The sequence below is a fragment of the Poromitra crassiceps genome, assembly GCF_964638095.1.
Source record: "Poromitra crassiceps genome assembly, chromosome: 9".
NCBI classification, from domain to species: domain Eukaryota; kingdom Metazoa; phylum Chordata; class Actinopteri; order Beryciformes; family Melamphaidae; genus Poromitra; species Poromitra crassiceps.
Window position 1 is genome coordinate 46,761,985 of NC_139630.1, and position 20,307 is coordinate 46,782,291.

At 44.7% G+C, this 20,307-nt stretch overlaps 2 protein-coding genes across 2 annotated transcripts in view; one reads left to right on the forward strand and one right to left on the reverse strand.

Annotated features, from left to right (window-relative positions):
* Window positions 1-52: 52 nt before the first annotated feature.
* Window positions 53-17,300, reverse strand: snx3 (sorting nexin 3). Its single transcript, XM_083642656.1, has 4 exons — window positions 17,127-17,300; window positions 6,368-6,463; window positions 5,856-5,980; window positions 53-917 (listed from the first exon to the last, which is right to left on the reverse strand). Exons 1-4 carry the CDS (start codon window positions 17,286-17,288, stop codon window positions 812-814), a joined length of 489 nt encoding a protein of 162 aa, XP_083498782.1. The 5' UTR covers window positions 17,289-17,300; the 3' UTR covers window positions 53-811.
* A 1,019-nt stretch (window positions 17,301-18,319) lies between these two features.
* The window catches only part of afg1lb (AFG1 like ATPase b), a gene marked incomplete at its 5' end in the record, with an annotated part of 40,006 nt that continues 38,018 nt past the window's right edge, over window positions 18,320-20,307 (forward strand). Inside the window, 2 exons of the mRNA XM_083643015.1 lie at window positions 18,320-18,353; window positions 19,065-19,369. Of these exons, the coding sequence (XP_083499141.1) occupies window positions 18,320-18,353; window positions 19,065-19,369 (339 nt within the window). The remainder of the gene's footprint in view (window positions 18,354-19,064; window positions 19,370-20,307) is intronic.

Here is a 20,307-nt window from a genome sequence, read left to right on the forward strand (position 1 = left end):
GCCGACTGTGCAGCTCATCAACAAAATGACAACGAATGTACATATGCACGAGTGCATTTGACCTGTTTTATTGGAAAATTTTCAACATAAACAAAAATGGCACAGCAGTATACAAATCTCAAAATGCATATAGCCAGTAGAAATACTGCAGTTCCCTCTGTGGATATATTTCTTCTTACTCGCTAGAAAATCATCGTGACAACAGGGCAGGTGCTGGTCGGTGTACACACACATGCTTCAGTTTGAAGAAAGGACCAACTAAGTGTGATTTGAAAGGCAAGGCCCATCAACAATGTGTGTGTGTTACGGTCCTAGTTATGGCGAGCAACATGCCAACTGGATATACTATGGAAAACAGTGTGGGTTTTTACAAGAGGACATGGAACGTTATTTCAATGTTACTATCTAAATGAATATATTGAAGACACACCTCACTGATAAATACATAACATATCCATGTTAGTGGCATTTCCAGACATAAAGAGAAATCATTATAAATTATTTTCAACCACAGTTATAATGCGTCGAACATCCTTACTCTGATCCAATTACAAGGTGAGGACAGCCATCAGTCAGGATCACTAATGAAAAAGGGACAGGAAGTGACTTGTAGGGGGTGGGGGGTTTGGGGGCGGGGCATGGGGGGGTTTGGGGGCAGGGCATGGGGGGGTTTGGGGGCAGGGCATGGGGGTGAAAATCACTGAAATGTGTGTTGTCCGAGAGAAACCTATTAAGAGAGCTTTGGGTTGTGGGGTTGAGCTGGGCAGAGCAGAGAAGAGCCATGCTCTCTCTCTCTCTCTCTCTCTCTCTCTCAGGCTTGTCTGACTTTGGACGGGGTGTAGGTCTTGTCCACAGATTCGTCCTGTAGAAACATGTGCAGACAACGTTCGTTCTGGGCTAGAGGGTGACCGGCCACTCTGGAACACACAGGACCAAAAGGTTTGCACTCTGAACCCCGGTCGGAGACAACACACAATATGATCACCACATACAAACACACATAAGACAATGCACACATGGACTAGATGCACGCACAGTCACACAGACTGAAAAGAGAATGATGAGAGCGTGGAACTGAAAAGGTAAGGAGGTGGGAAGTATCAGCAATGGCATGGAAGACAGAAAAGGTACATTTAAATGTTTAAGTGTGAACATTTAATTTAAAAAACTGGAGAGGAAAGATTCAAACTTCCTTATCTCAGTCTCTTCACGCAGACCTCAGAAAGGAGTTTGGCTTGCTCCAGTTTCTAATTTTGAAAACCACATGTAATATCCAGACACAGGCTATCCAAAGCCTGCACAATGCAATGGCCATCTCAAATGTCCTCCAACGTTTTTAACAGCCCTTGCAAAGAAGAGAACACCATAATCAGTCTAATCAAAGCACTTGTTAAACCAGAAACAATAGAAAAATTGCATGCATGATCATGTTCTGTAAGTCTTCAGCCATGTTCAGACTAGGAGGCCAAATCCGATTTGTGAACTTTAGTGACCTCTTAATGATTCTATCCAGATTGGTTTTATGAGTCTGGATACTCCAAATCTGATTTGTGTCACTTGTCCAAAACCACATATGGAGGTAGTTTCCAATCTGCTTTCAACTGATGTGACTTCAGTGTGGACACTCTGAGGCCATTTACACCTGGCATTAACATGCGTTTTCTGCCATCAGATTGCAATCCGATTGTATTTTATCACTTCAGCCTGATTCCATTTACACCTGGCACTAACATGCGTTTTGGGTGAACAGATTGCAATCCGATTGCTCTCCAGCTCGAACGTCATCACGCGCGCGCCCCCTGAACGTGTGCATGCATGTTTGCATACATGCACAGGGAAATAGAGGTTATTGTTAAGCTCAAATGCACAGTGAACATCCCCTTCACCTGGACAAAACGATGGCCGATCACGCAGCACTCCATCTATTTCTTTATAAAAAGGACACGTTGCTATCTGCCCCTGCCACTTTTCTTGTTCTTGTCCTTGGCCTGTCTGTAAGCCGTGTTTCCATTACCCTCAGAAATGCGCAAAATCTAAATATCGCAATAAAAATCGGGTAATGCAAACACGTAAATTTCGAAAAACCTCCCAAATATTGCAAAAAGCTTTTGCGCTCTCATGAAGTAGTTTTTCAGACGTGTCGATATAGCAGTTTTCTCTGTAGGTTATTCTCCCATGGAGCTGTTTGACACTGGGTCCGAGACACACACACATACATACGTTTTCCGTGCATGTCATTGGCTGTAACCACCTGTGTTGCGTTCAGGTAACATCCTAAATTACAACGTTATACAATTGAGAGCATAATTTCTCTTTTATATCAACACTTATCTTTTTATTTCTTTTACCCTTTACTGTGGTTTTAATGTTTATAGTTTTAAGTAACCATGGTTTTATGATGGTTTTGGTTTGATATGCGGTTTTGGAATTGTGCAATACTTGAAGTGCAATATTTGAATACTGAAGTGCAATATTTGGTTAGGTAGAGTTGTTAACTCGTAGCCCAGGCTGTATCATGTACTATGTTGTCCTCTTGTTTACACGCTGTTTGTCTTCAGATGTACTGTACTGTCTGTTACGTTTGCCCTATTGCCCTATTGCTGCTGTACAAATGCCTAAGACAAATTTCCCTATGGGACAATAAAGTTAAACTCAAACTCAAACTCAAACTTCTCCTTTGGAAAAGGAGCGGAAAATGAAAGGAAAATGAGGGAGAAAGGGTTCGATAAGCCGTGGCAAAACCTCCGCAGCAAAACTTTGAAGCAACGCTACCTAGCAGAAAGAGAGTGTTGTGCAAAAGCGGAGCGGGGGGGGGGGGGAAAGAGAATTTTTAGCCGGTCCATGGTGACAGGCTGCCTGTGTGTGTGCGCATTTGACACAGCGGCGAGATGAGGGCACACACCGGTGCGGTGTATTTCCGTATGGTAGTTGCTGAATGCGTTTTGAGAGGACGCATTGCATTTACACTTGTGTTAAATGTTGTCATAATGCGTCCCTGACCACCTCCGGAGGTGGTTTGGCCGATCAGATTGCAATCCTTCTTCAATGCGTTTTGGGGGTGTTTACACCTGTACTTTCAAGTGATAAAATACAATCGGATTGCAATCTGATGGCAGAAAACGCATGTTAATGCCAGGTGTAAATGGCCTTACTGATCACCCAAATCAGATTTGAAAGTGTCTTTTGCAAGGGGTGGGGACTTGAAGAGCAGAGAGCAGACATGCACTGCCAGAAACATTGTATGTTGGCTCATTGGCTCATTTAATCTGGACACACAGATCCGACTTGAACACTTTTCCAAATCAGATTTTTGGCAGTGCGGACACACTCCCAAATCAGATTTGGGAAACCAATCAATATAATGATGATTAATGATTTTTGACATTTTGACATTACGGATTTGCCTGTAATGTGAACATGGCCTTCGTGACTCATGCTTCGGCGACATAGAAAACTTGAGGCAATTTCACATCTGATAGTGACGTTTGCTTCCTTGGTTTGCACCAGACATGAGAATGATACATCATTTTATTTTTCCGCTGTTCGGTTCACTTTCACAGGAAAAATCAAACAGTCCAGATACGATTGCCAAACCCTCCAGGAGACTCTGGTAATCAGCCCACCCTCTCATGATGGAAAATATAAATTCCCAGAGATTTTTTGACGGCTGAAATGATAAGAATGTGTGTGCAGTGATGATGCAGGGGAGCCTAACGAGAATGAGCCAGTGCACCTGAGACCCCCCCCCCCCCCCCCAAAATAAATAAATTGAAATGGTAAATTTCTCAGAACAGATCAGCCTGATGACATTGTACACATGCATGGAACTGAAATTTTAATGGAAAATATTTCAGACCAGGGACGCAGCCAATAGGAGCCACTTACAAGTCAAATAACATGGCAATCATCTCACTGGAAATTTTCATTTAAACCTCCACACAGTCCTTAAGGACCTAACTAACCTCACTCGAGGCTTTGAGCATTTTGACCTCGAGGACAAGATGCAGCAGCAGTATAGCAGGATCTTGTGACCCCATGTTTTTTCAGTGGAAAGAGTGAAGACACGCAAGCCTAACTTCTTTACCTGAAAAATGCTTTACGTCTGACTAATCGCAAACTGACACTTCTCCCTCCTCCTCACCTGTTTCACAGAGACAATCATATGTTTATCATTCTAAAAGATTTCTCCTTCACAATGCTCTCAATCACAGATTAAACAACACTGCCTGCCAGCTTGGCCGCTATTAAGTCTGAACAATGATATGATCAACAGCAGTGTTTCATTCATCGGAATATATTTATAGATTTTAATTTTCTAGACTGTCTTTGCACAGGAGGAAACATTGATGCATTTGCACATGAAACAAAGATAATGGCCAAGTCCGCAATCAAAGCAAATAATTACAATCCCACTGTAACTTTTATTGTTTGGCAGCAGAAAATGAGACATGCCGGATCAAAAATAAGAAGGGGTGCACACAGCATCCCTCAAGGAACCGTGCGCTGTAATTTGAGCTGCAATTATCATAAATTACACATCAACAATAAAACAAATGTGGGAAAAATTATGTTGTGGAGGTGCGCACTTGTGTCCTCTTTGCTTTTTCTCGTCGTCTACAAGGTAATTATGAGAGAGAATTAAGGAGGAGGAATGGGAGAAAGACACGCTTCAGTTTGTTAACAATATGGAGAGAAGCGAAAAAGTTGGGACTCTACCTACTGCACAAAGTGTTTCATTGTTCTTGTGAGCTAAAATAGTACCTCAGTAAGGCAGAAGCTGCAATTGAATGTGACTAGACTAGACAAATACAAATAAAACATTTATTTATTTATTCCGCCAACATGTCAAGTTGCAGTTTACATCCATGTCTGTCCAGACTCACACACAACAATTATAGTGAAAACTTTGAAGGAATTTAATAAAAATGTAAAAAAAAAAAAAGCAAAATGGAAGTTATCACTATATTGACATGTATGATACCAGTGAATAATTTATAGTGAGAAACATGCTGTCTTCACTTAGAGACTATTTTTTACAGTGGAGTACAGAGGACTGATAGAGAGCTTCATCACACGGTACAACGACAATCACCTGAAGCTCAATATCAGCTAAACCAATGAGCTTGTGATGGACTACCAGAGGAACAGGAGGCCACGCCCCCTGTCCTGCCAAACCAATGAGCTTGTGATGGACTACCAGAGGAACAGGAGGCCACGCCCCCTGTCCTGCCAAACCAATGAGCTTGTGATGGACTACCAGAGGAACAGGAAGCCACGCCCCCTGTCCTGGCTGTCATCCAGGGAGAGGAAGTGAAGAGGGTGCTCCAAATCAATATAATTCATGTAATTATTAGGTCAACTTAAGTGATTTTGGGGTCTTCAAAAGTAAGTGACAGCACTTCCACTGTTTTTGTAGAATGACCCAATAATTCTTTTTTAGCTACAGTGTGGTAACATCATGATGTCACAGTGGAGTTGACCTTTGAACTTTTAGATATAAAATGTCGTCACTTCATAACTTCATCCTATTCGGATATTTAGTCATAATTAGGATATGAATTCTCGAGTTATGGCCAAAAACATCTTTTGTGTGAGGTCACAGTGACCTCGACCTTTGACCACCAAAATCGAATCAGTTCATCCTTGAGAAATTCTCGCAAGGCGTCGCGTTAACGAGAATGGGACGGATGCACGGACGGACAACCCAAAAACATAATGCCACTGGGGCAAGGCTGTCGCCGGCGGAGGCCTAAAAATAATATGCTCGGATTGAATTATTTTCACCTTAAGACTACCGGTAGTTAGTTCTGGAGGAAAAGAGGAGACAAGATGATAAGAAGTGGATAGAGGCTTACTTGTTGAGGAACTGCTCCAGACCCGCCCTCCGCTCCTCGATGAAAGAGTCGTCAAATATCCCATCGTCCCCTCTGAATGGAAGCTGCCTGATCAGAGCTTTGCCTGGGAGAGGAGGGACGACCACCTGAGGGAGAAGAGAACCCATCAGAAACCATACAGCACAAGTTAAAGAGGCATTCAATTATTGATGGCAACATCAAACTATCAGCGACCAAAGAATTACAATAGCATCAAACAGGAGAGTGTATAGAGAGGAAGAGAACTATGGGGAATAGCACATTAGATTCATCATAGGTGCTAATTAGGTGAGGATCTCAGGGAACAAACTGTACGCTGGAGACAAAGTCAAAGCTAAAAAAAATCCATTTGGTCGACGCCTTTCAAAAGTTACGGTTCCCCCCCCCCCACCCCCCCCTCCAAAACAACACATGGTAAAACTGGTGGTGCTATGCTAATTGAATGAAAGGATCATTCCAGAGACGGTGCGTTGAGTTGAGACTGGATAGCTCACCTTGCTCTCTCTTTCCAGCTCCCCTCTGAGCCACTCAAAGTCACTGTAGCGCCGTCGTACACGAGACTCCTTCAGCTTGAAGATGGGCAGGTTGGTCTGCAGACACACACAGAGGAAAGACCGTTAACCAGTGTCAAATAATGGCATCCAAAGCGAAGGGAAAAGTGTTTAATGGTCTAAGAATATAAAAAATACTGCGTAAATACATTTGATTTTAAAAGGTTGCATGGCTTCATGCACTTCACTAAGGAATAGTCTTGAAGGCCTGAGTTGTTACACAAGCGGAAGAATCATTTGTCGAGAAATAAATGAGTTCCCCTCCAATTTCAGGGGGGGAGACTATTATCACATCTCTGGGTGAAACAATATGAATTGTAAGTGTGGAAATAGCACAATTGCTTAGAAAGTGGAGCTCAATAGCATTCTGCTATGCCATGTTTAGCCACTGTGCTTTAAATCAGTCAGTAAGTTACTCTGAGAATTTGAATCCTGCAACCACATCCCTGTAGCCACTCCCCCTACCCACCCCTCAAATCACGAGTCTCTATGACCTTCCTATCCCTAGCTACTACGGCCCCTTTTCCCTAACCCCGCCCCCTCCCTTGATCCGAAACGGCTCGGATCCGCGCCCAAATTGGATGGGTTCTTCGTTGCCCCCACGCTACACCGAGGGGAAATCAAGGAAATCGGCCCAGTAGTTTTTCTGTAATCCTGCTAACAGACAAACAGAACCGAAAACATACCCTCCTTGACACACACACACACACACACACACACACACACACACACACACACACACACACACACACACACACACACACACACACACACACACACACACACACACACACACACACACACACACACACACACACACAATTTGAACCAAGCTGAATAGAATTTTTTTAATGGTCCTCCGGGTGAACAAGGTTCACTTATGTTTTTCTCACCAAGGTCTATTCCTGCACTTAAGACTGTGTTTTGTGTGTGTTTGTGTGTATGTATGTGTAATTCCAAGTTGCTGTTTACAAGCACTTGAGAGTGAATGTCATATTAAAAAGGGGAGATGTTTCGACATTGACCGAGAACACTGAAGCAAACGGCACAACGCCGAGCACAATGCACAATGCCAAACCTCTTCACTCATCCTGACGGCACATGAGCATCCCATGACCGTACACAAACAAGGAGGCAGAGAAGGAACATTTCCTTTTCAGGCCACATTCACAGAAGGTCAGAAGAACCAAGAGAGCAAAGCCATTGAGCGAGTGGGTGCGGCGTGCATACAGAGAGCGAGCAGCAGTCTGATCGATGGGCAGACGACTGTGAAGACTGTGTGTGCCGTGAAGGAGGTGGCGAGTTAGCTAGCAGGCGGAGTAAATGGCTGAAGAAAGTAAGGGGGGGATATGTGGTAGTCATACAAGAACAGGAGAAAAACTGGAGAGGTTTGGAGCTTCATCAGGCCTGTGGAGGACAATGCAGGAGGAGGGAGAGCAGAAGTGGTCTTTTTGCTCTCATGGTCTCTCCTCTTGAGGTTCTTCAATATGGAAAATACAAGACTCTCTTTCCTTCCGTCTTTGCTCTGTCCTCTCCTCAGGCTTCTATCATTATGGTCCTCTAGTGGTTACTGGTTAGCCTATATAAATGCACCTAGCAGCAGTGTTACGAGAGGAGAGGGCTCCGGCTTATGATCCCTTTAGAAACGGACCTTATATTATGTCACTATGGGCGTATAAGCATATGAACGAGACACTTTGCGCCCACGTGATAATGTCAGTATAACGATTAGAACAACAAGCGCCGCGTAGATGATGTCGTAGATCAGTGATACTCAACTTGCGGCCCGCGGGCACCCCGCGTGTAGCCTGGGTAAACCCATCCCCCACGTGACCTGCTCTCAGACCTGTTCTCAGTCACTATAGTGACTGGGAACTGAGAGAGCAGGTCACGTGGTGGCTGGGTTTACCTAGGCTACCCCGCGTGGCCCGCGATGGAATTGCAAAAAAACATTTTTTTTTTTTTTTTTTTTTTTTACAGTGCACCTGAACACAACATGCAAGATACCTGCTGAATAAGTGTCCAAATGTTCATGTCATTCTGGCCAATACTCCACTTCTGTTATAGCATTTCAGTCTGGAATATGGAATATCTTTCAATAATCTATGATTTAGCTGCTAAATTGTCAAATACTGCCATCTGCTCGCAACCCAGGCACTTATGTATGTACTTAACCTAACTAACTTAACCTAAAGGTCTTTGCACACACAGTCCGATTGTTTTCGTATGCGTGTTTTTTAATCCGTCATCTGAAAACACAGACGGGTCCCAGCTCGCAAAAATCTATTGACTGATGCGAAAAAACGCAGAAAATCGAACCTCGTCCGAAAACTTAAATGACGGACGTAATTGTCGGACTGGGTGTGTCAATCATGATTGACACAAATGAGGTCGTATTCTTTTTTTTTTCGTGCGTCAATTTCGGACGAAAATACGGACTTGGTGTGCAAAAGCCTTAACTATCTGGTGTGCACAACATTGTCAGACTAAACTCCGGCTGACACCCCAAAAACCTACAATCCGCTACAGAAAAATGTCTATTGTTTGTTTATTAACTGGCCCCTGGCCTTCTATCATTTCACGAAAGTGGCCCCCGGGCAAAGCAAGTTGAGTATCCCTGTCGTAGATGATGTCTGGCACCAATGTTTTGAAAGAGGAGCAAAGACAAAACTCAAATGTATTTGCAGATCAAATGCATTTTGTAGATTCAAAATGCAATTTTTTTTAACTTGAAAATGATTTTTAGGCTTTAGGGTGACACAACGGCCATCAGTGCCCCCATTCAAATGTTTTCTAAGCAGCGGACTCACGATCCAACACTTATCACTCCAGTACTGAGTCAGTGCCGCTCCCTCACCGAACAACAATCTCCTCAGTCCATACTAACTTCGATCATCGCCCCCTTCTTCCCGTTCCCTCTTGTTTCAAGTTCTCTCCAGGTGAAGTTGTCAGTGAGCCCCTCCTCGTCTCCTCCTCCTCAGCTCAGGTCACAGGAGAAGTGGATTATCGTAGCTTTATGGCCCCAGCGCTCTGGCATTAACTCCTCTCTCTGCTCAGCTCTCACGCTGTGTGGTGTTACCTCGCAGCATGGAGGGCTGCACAGTTAATCCCCACCACAACAGATCACGCTTACAGGTAATCTGCCACCGCCGTCACTCTAATCTCTAATCCCATCATGTACACACACACACACAGTCACACACACACACACACACACACACACACACACACGGAGAAAACACTTAGCACGCACGCACCAACACAGACACGCACAGGTGTTAAATACACATAGACATTTGACTAGGGTTGTCAAAAGTATCGATAGTATCGATAGTAATCTATACTAAAAATTTGAAACGGATACAATACTCATTTGCAACAGTATGGTTACCAGCAGTGCTTTCTCTTAATGAAAAATCAAACATACTACTGATTTCTCCCTCCCTGTCATTGGTGGGTATCTGTTGCTTCAACAAGCTAAACGTGTTCTGATAGGCTGATGACTAGAGCAGGGGTAATCTGCAGTGTTGTGATAGGCTGATGACTAGAACAGGGGTAATTTGCTGTGTACGGTCAACGTTTTTAATGAGTTTTATCGGGCCTAGATTATGGAGAAGCGTATGTCTGTCTGTCCCTCTGTCTTGGTTTATTTTTTATGCCTGTTGATGTGTTGTCATCCTCCCCTCCGTGGTATCGAAAAGGGTATCGAGTATCTATATTTTCCTGGGTATCAATATCGAAGTAGAAATTCTAGTATCGTGACATCCCTACATTTGACCAGTCACACAGTTAACAATGTAAACATAATAGCCCGCGGCATTCGAGCTTGCTTGTGCACATATAGGCCGGCCCGGAGCACTCATCTGTCTAGACAAAGGAGCTAGGAGGAGCGAGAGAATAAGCAAAGAAAGTCACCTGGTCTTTCTCCCACTCGAACCCTGTGATTAAAGAGACTGGCATTACAGGATGAGGGGAGGAACCAAACGACAGAATTGAAAAGTGAGAGGTCTCACTCTCACTCTCACTCTCACTCTCTCTCTCTCACACACACGCACACACACACAAAGACGCGGTGATGGGAGCTGTACAAGTCAAAGATCAGATTTCCCTGGCCTGTGTTCTCTTCACGGCTGGTTAGAGGTTAGGGTCAGGGCGCTCTCAGGTTACTGCCGCCCTGCTGGTGATTGGGACACAGGGCCAGCCCACGGCCAGTCTTAGCATTTCCATAAGAATCTAAAGGTACGCGTTGTCTCGCTCACTTTCTGAAAGACGAGAAGAGAGGAGGAGAGGTGAGAGAAATTCAGCCGAGCAAGGGAAAAAGTGTAAACAATGTGTAAATAAGAAGAACAGGAGTTAAGCATAATCTACATCTCCATAATTATGGGAATAAACAAATAGAACAGAAGAAGTCATTAGTAAGTAAGCAATAGTAAGTAATAGAATAATTAATGAATAAATGGATAACAGGTGCGAAAGAGAGATGGAAAAAGTAGCTTAAAGGAGAATTTCGGTTTTTTTGAACCTGGAGCCATTTCCTGGCATTAATTATGATTTGGCCACTCACCTAGCGATGTCTGCAGCGTTTCTGGGCGTCCTAGCGTTGTTTTGAGATCAATATCGTCCAAGTCAGTCGTAAAATGGAGTTGATTTGGGGCCAAGTGGTAGCCTGTATTTCCTGCATCTAAATAGCTATTTTTCTTCCCGTTAATCTGATCCGTCAACATCCAGCCGAGTGTTATTTCACCCCAGGCTGTTTCCTGGACTGCACAGGGATCAAATTACCTCAAACGTGATCTAGGTCACCAAGTCTCGTGAAGTCCCGCGATACTTTCCTGTCGACTGGCCAAATACAGGCAGGACGCTTTGCGGTCGTGGTTTTAGCGTAACCTATGTGGGGTTTGGCGTAACCTATGTGGGATTCGAAATAACGAAGGTTATGCCAAACCCCACATAGGTTACGCCAAACCCCACATAGGTTACGCTAAAACCACGACCGCAAAGCGTCCTGCCTGTATTTGGCCAGTCGACAGGAAAGTATCGCGGGACTTCACGAGACTTGGTGACCTAGATCACGTTTGAGGTAATTTGATCCCTGTGCAGTCCAGGAAACAGCCTGGGGTGAAATAACACTCGGCTGGATGTTGACGGATCAGATTACGGCGATATTTGGCGAAAAAGGGAAGAAAAATAGCTATTTAGATGCAGGAAATACAGGCTCACACTTGGCCCCAAATCAACTCCACTTTACGACTGACTTGGACGCTATTGATATCAAAACAACGCTAGGACGCCCAGATACACCGCGGGGATCGCCTGGTGAGTGGACAAATCATAATTAATGGCAGGAGATGGCTCCAGGTTCGAAAAAAACGAAATTCTCCTTTAAAGCCAAATACGGTCTCCAATCTAGACCTCCTAGCTTCACTTTGGGTTATGCATGTACACAATCCACCCAGCATGAGAGTCATAATGTGGAGGAACAATACCTTTGGGCTCATTGAAAATGGGCTGAAAGCAGGCAGAACCCTTCCAAACAGCACACGAGACAGAGAGAGAGAGAGAGAGAGAGGTGGGGGGAGAGAGAGAGAGAGAGGTGGGGGGAGAGAGAGAGAGAGAGAGAGAGGTGGGGGGGGGGGGGGTCACTCGTCTCCTGAGAGAATGGTTCAAGGCAGCCAATGCATTAGCTTTTAGCAGGATGGATTAAGTCAAGTTTGAGAGTGTGCATCCTTAACCCCCCCGTGCCCCCTTCTTACCCCTCCCACCCCCCCCCCCCCTTTCACAATAATACTATGAAAAATGGCAACACAATACCACCTCATCGCATCATATTCCAGAAAGGGGAAAAGGATAGGGAACAAAAGCTTTGAGCCGATGGATCTCTCGCCTCTCTCTCTCTCTCCGTGTACTCTCTCTCCCTCGCACGCTCGCTGGCTCGCCCCTGCCGCCCCACAGCCTTGCCTCTCTCTCTCTCGCTCTCCGACTCGCCGGCAAAAAGCTGCTTTGTTGCCATAGCATCAACTCCCACTTTTGATACTGTCATTTCAAGTAGGATATGGTAGCCTTGATACAATATGTCCCCCATTTCCATTAAAATAGTTGTCGAAGAGGATGCTGTAGACTTTGGATTACACTTGACTGTGCCTGACAAGCCCCCCCCCCCCCCACCCACCCATTTTATTAATGACCAAAAGGTTTTTTTTCCTGCCCCAAATGGAAGAGAGAAAGAAAGAGAGAAGCTATGGGAGTAGAGAGGAGGGGTAAAAGAGTGTGAGAGAGAGAGAGAGGGAGAGCTATAAGAGCCCTTTTATGTGCTCCTATCCATAAACAAAGTGAGATCCCAAAGTTCACTCTCCTGAGTGAGGCTGCTCTCTGCTCTCTGGATGAGATGGGAACCAACCAAAGACAAGGAATTCTGATAATGCTTCTTTTCCCCTCCATTGTGTGCTGAGCTCCACACAAATACAGTATGCTGCTTGGCAAGAGAGATGGGGACCGGGGGGGGGGGGTCTCTCCGACCAGCATCAAGCAGAAAACAGCATGAAAGTGACATTATAGGACTCCGCAGAGCAACTCCTGTCCATTAGGAACATGATGGAAAACATCAGTGGAGGCAAAAAGAAAAAGCAAAGGGAAATATATGAACCACCTTTTTCAAAAGCGATGTCCTATTGATTTGAATGTGCTGAATGTAGGCTTGACTGTGAACAAATGGCCATGAGCCGTGTCACAGGCAGTCAACAGAACTTTGACATGTGACCACAGAAAGACCGGTGAAGAAGACAATGACCTTTCTCACACGACAATCTAATCCTGCTACAATTCTCCTTTACCGATAACTTTGTGAACGACAGTCTGGACTAAAGCATTCACCATCTGAAGGCGAAAACCAACGCTGATCTTAAAACAGACAGAGGCGGGGGCCACGCTCAATGATTTCAAAAAGCCTTTGTTCTGATGCTTTACACAATGTAGCAAACCATCCACTTAGCCCAGGCATGTCCAAAGTCCGGCCCGGGGGCCAATTGTGGCCCACGGACAGATTTCAAGTGGCCCTCGGATTGTCTCTCAAAATATACAATATGTGGCCCTCCACACATTATTTGTTAATCACGCAAGTTCACTTTGCATTTTTTCCATTCACCTAACGAAGACAGCACTATCATACAGTTTGTAGACAAGCACCAAGTGGAACTACGCAGGTGGAACTAATGTTTTCAAAATCCTTAGAGTACAATTGTATTGTATGTGTTTGTTTTTTTATAACCCATATGATGCGAGAAGTAGCCCCCCCCCCCCCCCCCCCCCCCCCCCCGCGGGATTTTCACATGATCTAATCTGGCCCCCATTCAAAAAGGTTTTGGACACCCCTGACTTAGCCTATATAGTCATCACAGAGACTGAGGTAGCCATTCTATCAACTAGTCAACTGACTGCACACACAGCTGGGAGAAAGGGGGCAAGGGGATGAAGGCTGGTGAGGGGGTGGCTTTCTGCCCTCGCATGGGTGGGGGGGGGGGGGGACATGGATGAGGAGCTCCCCCACCCCCTGGTTCAGCTCCCCCACCCCCTGGTGCAGCTCCCCCACCCCCTGGTCCAGCTCCCCCACCTCCTGGTCCAGCTCCCCCACCCCCTGGTGCAGCTCCCCCACCCCCTGGTGCAGCTCCCCCACCCCCTGGTCCAGCTCCCCCACCTCCTGGTCCAGCTCCCCCACCCCCTGGTTCAGCTTCCCCACCCCCCTGGTCCAGCTCCCCCACCCCCTGGTCCAGCTCCCCCACCCCCTGGTCTAGCTCCGCCACCCCCCTGGTCCAGCTCCCCCACCCCCTGGTCCAGCTCCCCCACCCCCTGGTCCAGCTCCCCCACCCCCTGGTCTAGCTCCGCCACCCCCCTGGTCCAGCTCCCCCTCCCCCTGGTCTAGCTCCCCCACCCCCCTGGTCCAGCTCCCCCACCCCACTGGTCCGATTCATTCTTCTCTCCTCTCAATGAAGGGATTAGGCAGACTCTCAGTGTGGCCATGAGGGCTCTCTGGATTCGGGGTGGATAGTGGGATAGCAGGCACGACAGGGGACAAGGCAATGGGCAAGTTAAACAGAAACTGCATGGCATAATTAAAGAAAAAAAATCAAACCAATTCTATTCATGAGCAATATGGAACTAAAACACACGCAAAGCGTATACTATTCATTCCAGGCCTAGGTATGATGGCTCATCACGCTCAACATGCCCGAGTTGGAGTAAAAGGCTTCTAAAGGAAGGAGAAGAAAGGAGGAGGAGAGAAGCAAAGCAAAGTTGACACCACAGTTGTTGAGAAGTGAGGGATGCGCCGCTTTTTCTCTGCTCTTATGCAAAGCAGGGCCACAGAGGGCTATGAGCCACACAATAATGCTGATTACACGCGTATGCTAATTATTACACGGTAATCAAGTACAGTAGCCTTATATTCAACACTAATGCCTGATGACAGCTTCTCTCCCTCTCCACTTTCTTTAAGATAAAGGGAAACTATAAATACTTTAAGAGTGCTTGCTTACCAATCGAAATAGACCGGGCCACTAACTACAGAGGTGTCAGCCGACACAACTGACAACTAACTAAGATATGAGGCAATCAATGCTGACTGCCTAACGATTTAAAAAAATGCATACAATACAGCCGGAGAATAACTCAATCCAAACTAAATGTTTGAGATGACAGAGATGATGACAAATTAAACACTGCGAATGTCCTGAATAAGGACCTTTTTGTCAAATCTGGAAAATGTTGCTGTTTTTAACAGAGAAATAATACGTACTTTACCTCAAGTTTGTGTTTTCGAACTGGTGTCCTTCATTGCAAAGTATATATGTTAGGTAAAGTCTTTGATAGCCTACTTGATCATGCTACAACAGATAATTCATTCTGAATAATATTTATTGGACAATTAAATAAACATTTAAACGACTACGGCTGCTGCGTGGCCTCGCCTGCCCTATTGGCTGTGTGTGTGTGTGTGTGTTGCTCACTAAATGTTATTACACAATGCCTGCTTGTGTGTGTGTGTGTGTGTGTGTGTGTGTGCCCCTATATCACTGATAACATCATCAGTGTGTGTGTGTGTGTGTCCCTATGACATCACTGAGTCTTGTCACAATGCCCCCTTGTGTGTGTGACATCACTGATCAGTCTTGTCACATCACTGATCAGTCTTGTCACAATGCCTCCTTGTGTGTGCACGCACGCGTGTGTGCGCCCTTATGACATCACTTTTGACATCATCACTGATGACATCACATCATTAGCTAATTAGCCTAATTAAAAAATTTGGCTCCGTCAGGTCACCCGCACGGGTACCCTTTACACACCCTGAAGATTTCAGCCCGATCGCATGTAAAACGGCATTGAAACAAACAAACCACATACTCAATTTTACAGTAGATAGAAGATGGCTTCAGTATCTTTCGCACAGTGGAGTAAATAGCACTCTCAAAGAAGTGGCTTACACAATTTGACCATAGGTTGTTATCTAAACTGTAACAGACAAGATTACACAAGAGAGAGGAGCTGGAGCAGTGTGTTGAAATAACCAGATCCCTGTGTGAACTGTTTAACCACTCCTCTCAGTGAAGTGATTACTGAAACAACAAACCATTAGCAAATATAGGCTAATTTCAAAATCTAACATGTCATTTTAACCAAGCAGAATTTTACAACCTTTATCAATTTGTTTCTTAATATCTGTTGATGATGGATTACATCAGTACACCCGGCGGAAGGAAATATGGTGTGGGGGTGGGCTAGGCTGGGAGGATCTGGGAGCATCTTACATCCTGTTTGCATTACTAGAGAAGCTGACTACCAGTTTTGTTCCCTTTTGTAGTTGTCATTGCAGCATACCATTTTGAATATATTTGGCTGATTGTCATACAATGAATAATATCATTCATGTCAGGAAAACATAAAGCACCCACATCAACACTGAAGACAGATTAGTTGTTGATTGTAAGGACTTGGAGAGAGTATTTGGTCATACGCCTCTGTTCTGCCCAGGGCGTTATTAAATGTGACAAATACTATTATCTATCTTTTTCAGTCACCAACTGGGGTGTGGCTGGACTCCAGCTGTAACGTTAACGGGGTTAACTTTTGTTAAACGAAGTTACTTTCGACGGGTCAAGTTCAATACTTGCAGGATGATAGCGGACTGCTAATGTTGTGTTAACGACAATTATGTATAGTCTTGCTCTTCTTTCGAGCAGTGGATAAAACAGTTGCACAGTCTTGTTCCGACGATGACAGAACCGCTATCGCTAATGTAAACAAATGCTAGCATGTGACAGATAAGCAGCTTTCACAATGACAGCAACGTTAACGTCATGAACAACATCCAAGAACATTTACTATCTTGTAATAGCATTCTATCGGATCAATAACTTTAGGTTTAAGTAACACCTGTCACTTATTGTTATCATAATGAGATCATGTTAGTTCTGACTGATGCTAACTAGCCTGCAAGCTAACGTCAGTTAGCTAAATCGTTTCCCAACAAGAAAGTTAGCTAACCAAGCTTTGGCCTAGCCCTTAGCTTTGGCTAAGGCAACCATTTAAATATCCAGTCAATGATGGAAAATCATTTATTTTCTGGGACCAAAGAACCCCTGTGGGAAATGGAAATACGCTTCCATGATACTTATCAAGCTAACGTTAGCACTCTTTACTGTACACTCACCTTCAGTCTGATTTCATAGGTGGTAAATCTGGCCCTGCCGACTCCGATTGTCTCGGGGTTGCTCACATCAATCTCTAGAAAATTACTTGGGGGTCCATAGGCATCATTTAGGTTCTGAGGCTTAGTGAATAGCCTCCTCGTATCAGCTATGGTATCAGCCATTTCTCCCCCGTCGTAGCGCCAGGACTAATGTCAAGCTTGCCAGAATATAAAAATAAGTAAATTCCTGCCATAACTTTCAAAATAAACCCCTTGTTGGGAAATGCGTTGCAGCCAAGTTACGTTAGGAATGTATAAATATTTTTAAGTAACTTATGCATTAAATATTTAAAAAGTTAACATCACTATCGAACAGCTATTTCGACTTGATTTTGTTCAGAACACCTCAACAACAGCATCGTTTTAACTATCTTTATTTTGAAGGTCAATTGGACGTACTTTCGGTATTGTTCTGTGTCTCCACGGCTAACTTGATGCAGGACAACCCAGGCAGGAGAAGAGGACTTCCGATCAGCTGAGGTTCAGCTGATGCTGCTTAGCAACCTGCTGCATGTTTTTGTTTACAGCCAGCGCATTTGTTTGCGATTGGCCCAAATTCGCATCGTTGAAGATGCGAATTCTGGGACCAATCAGACACCAATGCGTGGCCATTGATAACAAAGATATGCAGCAGGACCCCGCGTTCAATAGTTAAAGGATTAGATCCACTAAAGTAATTTTAATTTTAAAATGACAGATGGAGCATAGGCTGATCTGAAAATAACAATGTCATGAATAAATGCTTCAATTATATTAGACTGACATACAGAAAGGAATTCTTTAAACAGAGCCCTCCACCTGCATTTGTAGCTATATAGCTGATAGCTAACATTCAATTCTTATTTTATTTGTTTCGTAAATGTATTTGCTAGAAAAACATGGTGTGTGTGTGTGTGTGTGTGTGTGTGTGTGTGTGTGTGTGTGTGTGTGTGTGTGTGTGTGTGTGTGTGTGTGTGTGTGTGTGTGTGTGTGTGTGTGCGTGTGCGTGTGCGTGCGTGCGTGCGCGCTGTGTACTGTGTACGTAGGCTACGCGTGTGTACGTGCGCGTGCGTGTTTTCTCGATTCATTTTACCATTTCATCCCAATCAGTGTTTGGTTTTTACTCAGTGTAATGAAATAGACCGATCAATAAAGTTTGACCATTTTGAAACAACATGGCAGCTTACGCTTTGCCCGTGGCGGCGAGATGTACGATAACATTTTTACTGAAAGACACGTTTCTGACCACGAGCAAAACGTGTTGTCTCGCCTCCAGTAGAATTGTGAAAGGTAAGTGTTTCTGTCGTAGTAAACGTTACACATTTTGCAGTGTACGCGTGGTAACATTACGTTACACAACCTGGATGCCAGATATAGGCTAGTATTTCAACTTTGCTGTCACTCATAACCGTGGCACAAAATACAAAGCTTCTCTCTTTTCTTGTCACAGTTTCATTGCGGCTAATAAAATGCCAGGCCGACTCCGAGGCCGATATAACTTTAGAATGATAGATAGATAGATAGATAGATAGATAGATAGATAGATAGATAGATAGATAGATAGCAGCAACATCAATATCAATGACAACAACAACAACATCGTTTATGTCAAAAACACACAGAATATCTCAACAGGGTCCGGGGACCACCAGGGGTTCATGAAGGGGTCCCAGTACTAAATAGTAAAATGATTTGTGTAATTATTTCATTTGTTAACACAAGTAGCAAAATGTAGAAGAATGACTGTTTTGATAGTTTCACTGTTATCTATTGTTATATCTAACAACAAAAGGGTTCCAGAGAAATGGTGGTCTGAAATCAGTGGGGGTCTCAAATGTGCATTCAATTATGGCCAATATGAAAAGGGTTGAGAGTCACTGCATTAGATTATTGATTTTGGTGTGATTATTATTATTCCAGGTTATACTTCAAGCACAGACACATCCTGCCCCGCAAAGCCTCCAGCCACTGTCTGTGCCTCTAGTAAAACTATTGCACACTATGACAGCCTCGTCCAGCGCGGCTCCCTGGAGGAGGACGGGCAGCAGAGAGACGCCCTGCAGCAGCTGGCTCAGCTGCAGGAGACCCTGAAGACCTACTGTAATGGCATCTACTTGACCCCACCAACACCAAGGCTGAACCCCGAAGATGACAACACTCAACTTCACACACACAAAGATACCAATCTGAGAAAAACGCAACGCAAAGGTGATGATCCTGAAAAGGTAAAGGAGTTTGGCCAGTGTAATGTGTGAACAGCATGACAAATTATGACCCAAATGAAGAATATCCATCCCAAAGTCAACTTGCCCTCATGATACTATAAAGTACTATAATTTTGAAGTTTTCCCCTATTGTCCCCTCATTAACCAACAACTTTGCAATTAGCCTTCGTTAATGTTAGTTGATTCCCATTGATTTCCAACATGTGTCTGGTCTTCAGGAAGCTCCATGGCACTGTTTTCCACAGAAGACAAATTGAGAAAAAGAGAACACGTTATTTTCCGAATGTCTTAAACCGAATGTTTTATGGTCACTCACGATTCTCTGGAAGACTTGTTGGCTTGGTTCGAGCCTTAAAACTCGTAATATTTGGATTTATCGAAATGTCTATGGAGAAAATGGATGCGGAACTTTACAAATTACGTCAGGAAAAGTCACGTGCCCGTTGAGCTCTATAGTGAACACAGGGAGGTTATTAGCCTGCTAGGCCTTCATAGTCATGGATTTGTTTTTAGCCTCTTACAGCACAGTGAGGCATCTGGACCTCTGGACTCTCATTCTGCCATCAAGCCCCATTGATGTCTAACATATTGGGGGGGGGGGGGCACCACTTCGGGGAATCCACGGCACTGTACCCCAGTTGCGATGGCGGCCGTGGGGCGCAGGTCAAAGGGAGGGTAGGGTCTGGGAAGTGTATTGTGCATGTGAGTTTTGGAACAGTGTACGGGGCTGTTGTTGTTTTTAGGTCAGGGGAGATGACTGTCTAGTATTTGATGGTGGGAGTTTTTGTTGGTTGGCTGGCACCAACACACAGGGTTAGGCAGAGATTTTGGAAGGCAGCGGGGGCAGACCTCCCGCTGGGCTCCTCCCGGCGCCCCTCTCACTCTCACCGTCCCCATGCAGTAATGAGGGGACCCACCCCCCCCCCCCTCATTGTCTG

Excerpts from the sequence above, each read along its gene's own strand:
- snx3 (XM_083642656.1), bottom strand. The coding sequence starts at position 17,288 with ATGGCTGATACCATAGCTGATACGAGGAGGCTATTCACTAAGCCTCAG. Across the intron at positions 6,464-17,126 it reads CCTATGAAATCAGACTGAAG|ACCAACCTGCCCATCTTCAA; the intron begins GTGAGTGTACAG and ends GTGTGTCTGCAG. Across the intron at positions 918-5,855 it reads CTGGAGCAGTTCCTCAACAA|AGTGGCCGGTCACCCTCTAG; the intron begins GTAAGCCTCTAT and ends TGTGTGTTCCAG.